The 7,643-nt window shown below is 42.5% G+C and overlaps 1 protein-coding gene across 1 annotated transcript; it reads right to left on the bottom strand.

Moving 5' to 3' along the window:
* Positions 1-1,177: 1,177 nt before the first annotated feature.
* LOC100821134 (vacuolar protein sorting-associated protein 2 homolog 1) lies at positions 1,178-6,358 on the bottom strand. The gene is made up of 5 exons (XM_003557308.4): positions 6,178-6,358; positions 5,454-5,584; positions 4,680-4,784; positions 3,800-4,060; positions 1,178-1,527 (listed from the first exon to the last, which is right to left on the bottom strand). The coding sequence occupies exons 1-5, from the start codon at positions 6,212-6,214 to the stop codon at positions 1,387-1,389; spliced, it is 675 nt and encodes a 224-aa protein (XP_003557356.1). The 5' UTR covers positions 6,215-6,358; the 3' UTR covers positions 1,178-1,386.
* Positions 6,359-7,643: the final 1,285 nt, after the last annotated feature.

The following is a 7,643-nucleotide window of genomic DNA, read 5'->3' as shown; positions in this document are numbered from 1 at the left end:
CAAGCCAAGTTGAAATCGAGGACGGTTTCCTCTCAAGTTGGGGGAGGGGGGGGGGGGGATGATGAGGGGATGAGGGGAGGATATCTATTACTCCTGCTATTTCACCAACTCCATATATTCTGAGGTTTGGATCTTTTTGCGTTCAAGTTCATCAGAAAGATGAGGTGAAGCCCAATTTCAGAACACCACCACTTTTGAAGTTTACTTCATTTTAGAGTTTGAGATTTATTTAAGTCTGCAATGTTTTCTTTATTTTCCTTTGATTGTTTTTGGGCCTGTCCAAAACCACTTTTAGTTCAGCCTATGGGCCTTAGTTGTGTGGCGTGGGGCCTGTCCCATCCAAGTTGCGTTAGAGTCGCCCTATAAAGGGTTCTTGGCAGCCGTCGTCGTAAGGGAGTTGAATATTCGAGATTAAGGATAGACCAGAAACGTCCCAATGTTTGGGGGCGCATATCGTCGAGTTTGTTTGCTAATCTTGAAGATCTGAAGTCTTGCCGTGCGGTGGAGTTGATTTCAATTAATTTCAACGTGAGGAGTTGACGGCATTTTGATCTGAATCACTTTAGATTGATTTCCATGGGTTGTTGTTTTACTTGCTAGTTCGATCGCCGTTAAAAATTGGGCCTAAACCCTTTTTGATCAGGTTGATCCTTATCAGGTTTATTTTATGTAAGCACCTCACTAATAGGTTCATTGAAGATGCTCTAATGGGATCAAGCCGATGGAATCACACTCAGGAGCTCTGTCAAGTGAGCTCATTAGCAAAAAAAATCTGTGGCCATCGACCTCTTATCCATCCAATGATATCTTCCTCATTTCGCCATATTCCAGTTACCCAACATTTCGTCAGTGTATGGTTCCTAAAAACAAAAGTGATGCAAAAATATGGGAATTCTTTCTCTAAGCTAGTGTGTTCATGAAAGACCGACTCAGATGGAGCCTTTCGGACTGACTTTAGTCCATTTGCAGCAACAGACTGCTATTTCTTAAGCGTGGAGTCAGTCTGCCCGTGCATTGCCGGGTAGGGAAAATCTTCACTTCCTACAGTACAGTGCCCTGTCATTCGATGGAGGCGTCACCACGCCCAGACCTCGCATTCATCGATCTACTCCCACCATTTTTAAATTCTTGTTTGAACTATAACCACGACAAGAATTTAGGAACGGAAGGAGTACTATACAGTGCCAATATCAGCCTCGAAATTACTTCATTATCATTCATACCAAGAAATGCGATTTTGGAGCAAGGAGAGGTTGCTTATCACCATTATTATTACACTAGCTTCCACATACACGCTTACTTGTTGTAAACTTTTGAGGAATATATATTCACATATTGACAGGAAATAGAGTTGCAAGGCCCTCCTCGTTTTGTTATTGCAAACAATCACATTTTCCTCAGATTGTCCAGCCTTGCCTGCAAATCAGCGTCGATTCCACCATTACTATTATGCTCGGCGTTTTCGGCCTGGGCAACCCTCCCGTGTGCAGCGGGCTGGGCCACAGCAGTTGATGGGGCTTTCACAAGCTGCAGAAAACAGCAGAGATAAACATGTTAGTTTCCTTAGTTTGCTGGTCTCACAATTGTACACAGCATTGCCTAAAAAAAGTGTGGATAACATAACTCGTGTATGGAAACATTGTATATTGGGGAATTTCCAACTACGTTCCAACTGAACTTTGATACTACTATTATTAATTGTCATAATTTTCCTGTTTACATGACCTGCAGCTTAAACCTACTGCTAAATTGTATAAGATTTATTATTTTCATAACTATTGAGACACTGATCTTACAAATTAAATGTTATGGAGCCATGTATGACAAAAGGCGAGAATGAATCACTCTATTGGTGGCAGGCTAAACAGACATATTTGAACCCCTAATGTATTGAATTGTATCACTCCTGTTGCTCAATCGGTAATCGGTAATAGAAGTAAGATTAGAAGTGGAGAGCAAGCAGGAGACAGGGAACAGACAGGACTTGGGTTACAGGTTCAGGACTCAGGAGTTTGAGAGAGATCTGGAGCCCTTGCTCCACGCACAGGAAGCTTGATCTTACATGCTGGAGTACTACTCCTGGTTAACAGCAGCCCGTCGGTCCTCTTGATGGCTTGCCACAACCTGGGACTGGTCCGACTTGTTCCAGAGCCACAAAACCAGGGAAATGCCGCTGCATATCAACCAAACCCTGCCAAGTCGCCATGGATTCTGGCAGGTCCTGCCACTTGACAGCACTCCTGGAGCTGCTCTGTTGCTGCATTTGATAAGGGAGCGCTGCAAAATGCGATCGGGCACCAACAGGAACTCAGCATCAGTAAAGTCAGGAGGCACCTGATAACTCACTGGGGTGTATGGTGGAACATGGTGTTTCAGCTGAGACATGGATAACTAGGTGGATTTCACTCTCGGCTGGCAGCTGAAGATTGTAGGCGGTGGGACCTAGTTGGTACAATGGTGTGTGGCTCGAAGTAATGGAATGCCAGCTTCTGATGCGGGCATGAGGCCACTGATGACTGAATGTGTGGCTGGAACTTCAGGTTAGAGATTGTACCGCTGCCTTTCCGCCAGCCACTCCTCCACATCCAGAACAGAGCACACCCGAACATCAGAAATTCCAAGTGTTGGAGGAGGTGACCAAACAGAACTTTGGAGCGAATGCGCCCCAGTGCCAAATGGTAATTTGTGTTATACCATTACTCGGTTACAGGTAACCAACACGGAGACTTAGTCAGGCATGAGTGAACAGAGCAGGAAGGTAGATTTCGAAGCATTGATTGAGCTTCTCTGACGGACCATTGTTTGCGGGTGATAAGAGTAACTGTTTTCGCCTGTTGGCGAACAGAGGAGCCATTCGCAAATTTTGTCATAGTGGCTTTCAGGTTTGGCCAGGCGAAAAGCCTTGACGCGCTGGTAGGTTCCCTGGATGCCTGAGTGGCTACCAATGCCGCTGTGATGTCCTCCTGTGGGAGAGTATTACCATGGAACCAAATGCGCCCATTAAGCAAATGACGCCATCGTGCAGAGTGAATCCTCGCGGTGCTGGTTCACCACCACTGAAATCAATCAGATTAGGATACTTGTCCTCGAACGGATTTGGTCTTTTTCTCGGTGCCAGAGTGGGCAATGATTGGCTCTTGATACCAATTTGTCAAACTCCTGTCGCTCAATAGGTAATAGAAGTAGAATTTGGGGTAGAGCTACAGGTTCAGGAGTTCAGTTCTGTTCAATTGCTCCAGAGATCTAGTCGCTACACATAGCTTTACATGGGCCAAGCTCTTACGGGCTCATGGAAGCTTGATCTTACGGGCTTACAGGCTCGAGTACTCCTCCTTACGGGCTCGAGTACTCCTCCTTGGTCGCAGCAGCCCATCCTCCTGAGGGCTTGGCGCAGCCTGGGTCTAGTCCGCAACCGACACAACCTTGGTCATGTCATGTAAGCGGATGTACATAACTAGACACCCGTAAGCCCAACCACTGTTCTGAAGGCGTCCACATATCCCCGGCTCCCCGCCTATGCACTAGGAACCACCCTACTACCGGCCTAGCACGAACCTAACAACTGGTCTGAAGGCGTTCACGTATAGCCGATAAGAGCCACCATACTGCCAGACTAGCGCCGACATTTATATTTACAGGCTATCCAATGGCTTAACTATGTTTTGTATATTTAATACCATTGCCATGATGATAATGTGGTACAATTTAGAATGCCAGCTGCAACTGCAATACCGCTTTCAAGATAGTTCTAACCTGCACAGTGCACTCACAAAATGGAAAAGGCACAACAAAATCATACCTCTTGGTTAATATCAATGCCAATTTCATCAAGGACTTGATTCACGAGTTCCTCAGTTTCATCCTCTTCCTCGTCACCCTCCAAAGCATCATCTATAGCATCCCCCATAACTTCACTCGTCATCTCCATCCTCTCATTTTGCCGTTCAAACTCTTGCATAATCTTCTGCAATCCTGGCAGATTTAGTTGTCTGTTCATCTGAGACATAGCCTTTGTAACACCTTTCATGGCATCACCCATAGCTTGAGTTGATTTCAGTGTCTGCCATAGTTGGAAAATTCAGATGCTAATTTCAAGGAAAATGGATGCGACAAAAAGACTGAACACAGAGAAAGCTATTTTGAACTAAGAACTATGCTCTATGTTCAGTGTTAAGACCATAGATGGAATATCTATATCACTAAAGTGAAGAACTGGAGATGCAAACTCTCCAAGAATTTTGTCAGATGAGAATTAGCAATTCATTATCCACCATGTATTTCCTGCTCTATACCCATAACTAACTAAGGCAACAGACCAGTTGAGCATTTCTTCTTAGTGCAAAGCTCTTTTCTCTATCCCTAACCAGATGTAAGCTATCGAATTTGTACAGCTAGTTTTAGTAATTGATTGGTTCAGGCTGGCCTAAAGCCTGCCTGTAATTTGGTAAAAAACTTATCAAGGACCACTGACACTATATCAATAAAAAATTTACATTTCTTTTACTGACCAGTTGACCAAAGAAAAAACTCACTAGATCAACATAAACGAATTACTGACCACTGGCTAGGCTGATATACACTCGAAGTCACCCTTGAACTAGTTGATAACAAACACCCACAAGGACTATAAGGAGAGAATGAGTTAGCAGGAATATGACAGAAAGCAAATTCATAGTTACCTGAACTCTTAGAGAAACTCCTTGAAGCTGAGATTTAAGCTGGTAGAACTTTGTAATCTGATGTCGTGTACGAATAAGATCTTTTGCCATTACTTTGACAGCTCCCTGCAAACAGTGGAGCCTAGGATAAGGTCCAAATTCTATAATAGGTAACACAACTCAATAGATATTGTTGTCTGAACACACTGGAAGAAAAATATACGAACTGCCGCGTCCATATAAGGTCTAAGGCTTGGGCAACCATTGGTGGCGGATGCACCCTAGCACTTTTTTGTGTGGTTTCTTCACCACGGTCTTCTGACTGGCCCCTTTGCAAATATCCTATTACCTTTTCACCTCTCCTAATCGAATGACAATTGACTGCCTTTTCCTCAAAAAAATTGTCTCATGCTGTTTTGTCTGTAAGTTTTATTACATATCGCAGTGTAAGTAGTAAAAAAAACAGAACTTCCACAGCAAGGATACATGTTTCCAGACTAAGGATTTCAAGGCAGCATGAAGTGCTCATCACAAGATTTGAGCACTGAAACTTGATGTGATAAAAAAAAATGTGCTTGTTTAGACTGAAAAATAAGAGTATGTGTCCCAAAGTAAGGTGATAGCTGAAAACATTTCCACCACGGCAGGTTGCAAGATCAAGCTACCACGACCAAGACCTCACACAATTACCCCCTGCGAAATCTAACCTGTGGCACGTGTGTCATCAAATATAGAAACAAAAGTACATCCAGCACAAAATAAAGCCAACTAATTCTAAAATATAAGATCTCATACCATTTGGCCTTCTTTTGCTGTTTTCTTGATCTCAGTGATAAGTTTTTTCTCCTGGGCTTGCAGTCCTTGTCTCTCCCTCTCAATTTCCCTGATTGATCGATCCAACATTCTCTTGTTCTCCCTCAAGAGCTCTGAAATTACCGGCGAAGACAAAGTAAATTACTACCAAACATTCATTTGACATAAGAAAAGGCACTACTCAACATGGGAAATATACTACGAGATACATAATCCTGCAGAAGTTCGCTATCGATAATACTACAAGTAACTTGAGCATGCCAGTATGTTGCTTCCATACCAGGTGCCAGAGATATTAATCCCCAGTTTGAAAGAGGAGGCAGAGGGGACCAAACCCAAACAGTGGACATTCTAACAATGTTTCTTTTATTAGTTGAGGGAGAACATGAGAAGATGATATGCAAAATCAAAACAAAGCAAAATATCTGACCACTCCGGGCATGCTAAGACCAAGACAATCCAATCCAAATATTGACCTTGCACTAAATCCATACTCCTTATGACCAAAGCAGCGACAAGAAAACTAAATTCACCCTTTACGCAGCTTGCGTCCAGAGTTAAGACGGCTCCCAGTCCTTGTGCGGGGAGCTGCAACTCCACGACACAGATATACGTAACAGCGCGCGGCACACAGAAACTAGATCGGAGTAAAAAAAGAATGCGAATTTGCACTAAATTTCTTCAAGGTTGAGGGCAGGGATCTTACCGGCGGGCGTCTTCCGCTTCCCGAACAAGAAACTCATCTTGGATTGAATTGGATGAGATCAGATCAAGAAGGGACGGGAGGAAAGGAGGGTGAGTTGGTTTGCTTTTTCCTTGCTCGAACTCGAAAGCCCTTTCCCCTCTCCTCCTCCTCCCTCACCAGCGCAAAATTCTCTTCTCTTTTTGTTTTCGAGATGCTGGTAGATTCTCAGATTTTTTTTTTTGAGAATAGGTACTGTAGTACGAACTACTAGAAATTTAGTGTTTTGGGCCGGCCCAACGGCGGTTGGAGCGAAACTTTTCATACTTTTTTTTTTCTAACTTTCTTTATCTTGGATTATTATATTTATTTTTTTGTTTCGTTAACTTATTTTTTATTGCTTTGTATTTTATTTTATTTTGTAACTTTTAGAGTGGTTTTTCATGTGTTCAAAAATTGTTCTACTATATTCTTCGTTACAATTAGATACTGTGCTTTTTTGTTATAATATGCTAAAATTTGTTGTTACGGTTGTTTTCTAAATTTGAGTTATATCTTTATTGTTGTTTTAGTTCCTACATGGTTAATAATGCCCCGCTGGTGATGAGACAGCAACCCTAAATGTGGCAGTCCAAATTAACACACCGGCCCAAAGGCGGCCAATCATTAGCCTCGTAATGGTATGGTGTTTTTACATGATTTACACTAATGTGGGGATATGCTCGAGCGCTCATATCTTCTGTATCTAATATATTTAAGTAGAATCAACCCACTACTTCATTTCTCTAGACATGCAAGCATGCCACATCATCACATAATTAATTTGTTCACACCTATTTAGTGGAAAAACTCATACTTTTGCACATGCATGCATGTTGCTTCCATCGAGCTATCCCCACTAAATTAAGAATGTACAATTTTATTGTATGTTTTCAATTTTGAATACTCTTTGTGTTAATTAAAAATTTCCGCAACAACATGCGGGACATCATCTATGTCAGCACACCTGGGCCTACGACCGAAGAGGATGTTGGGCCGGCGACCCGGCCCATGAGAAGGAGGCGTGTTCCAGCTTGGCTTGCTAGCGAGGACCGGGCCTATTGAGGATTTTCTAACCATTCTATTTAGCTAGGGTTTTGTTTGGCTTGTAACTTGGCTTTGAACTAATGACCGGATGGACGGAATAGCTGTGAGGGTGGATGGGAAGAACAGCGACCGTGTAACATCCCAATTTTCAAAACCCTTCATATGCATTGCATTTCGTAAGCATCATGTCACCTTTGCATTTAATCACATCTAAAACCCTAAAGTTTAACTCAGAAAAACCCATTAACAAAAGTACTTTTAATTGAATCTGGCTTTCACCTTTCTTTTGTTAATTGTATTTTCACCCATGAGGGTTTTGGCATAAAAAGGGGTTTAATGCATTTATAATGCTACCCCATAACTTGGTATTTGAATTGGATTTGAAACACTAAATATTTTAATAG

Source organism: Brachypodium distachyon, chromosome 1 (genome assembly GCF_000005505.3).
Source record: "Brachypodium distachyon strain Bd21 chromosome 1, Brachypodium_distachyon_v3.0, whole genome shotgun sequence".
In the NCBI taxonomy this organism is placed as follows: Eukaryota; Viridiplantae; Streptophyta; class Magnoliopsida; order Poales; family Poaceae; genus Brachypodium; species Brachypodium distachyon.
Note: the sequence above shows the minus strand (reverse complement) of the source record. Positions and strands in the feature narration are given on the sequence as shown.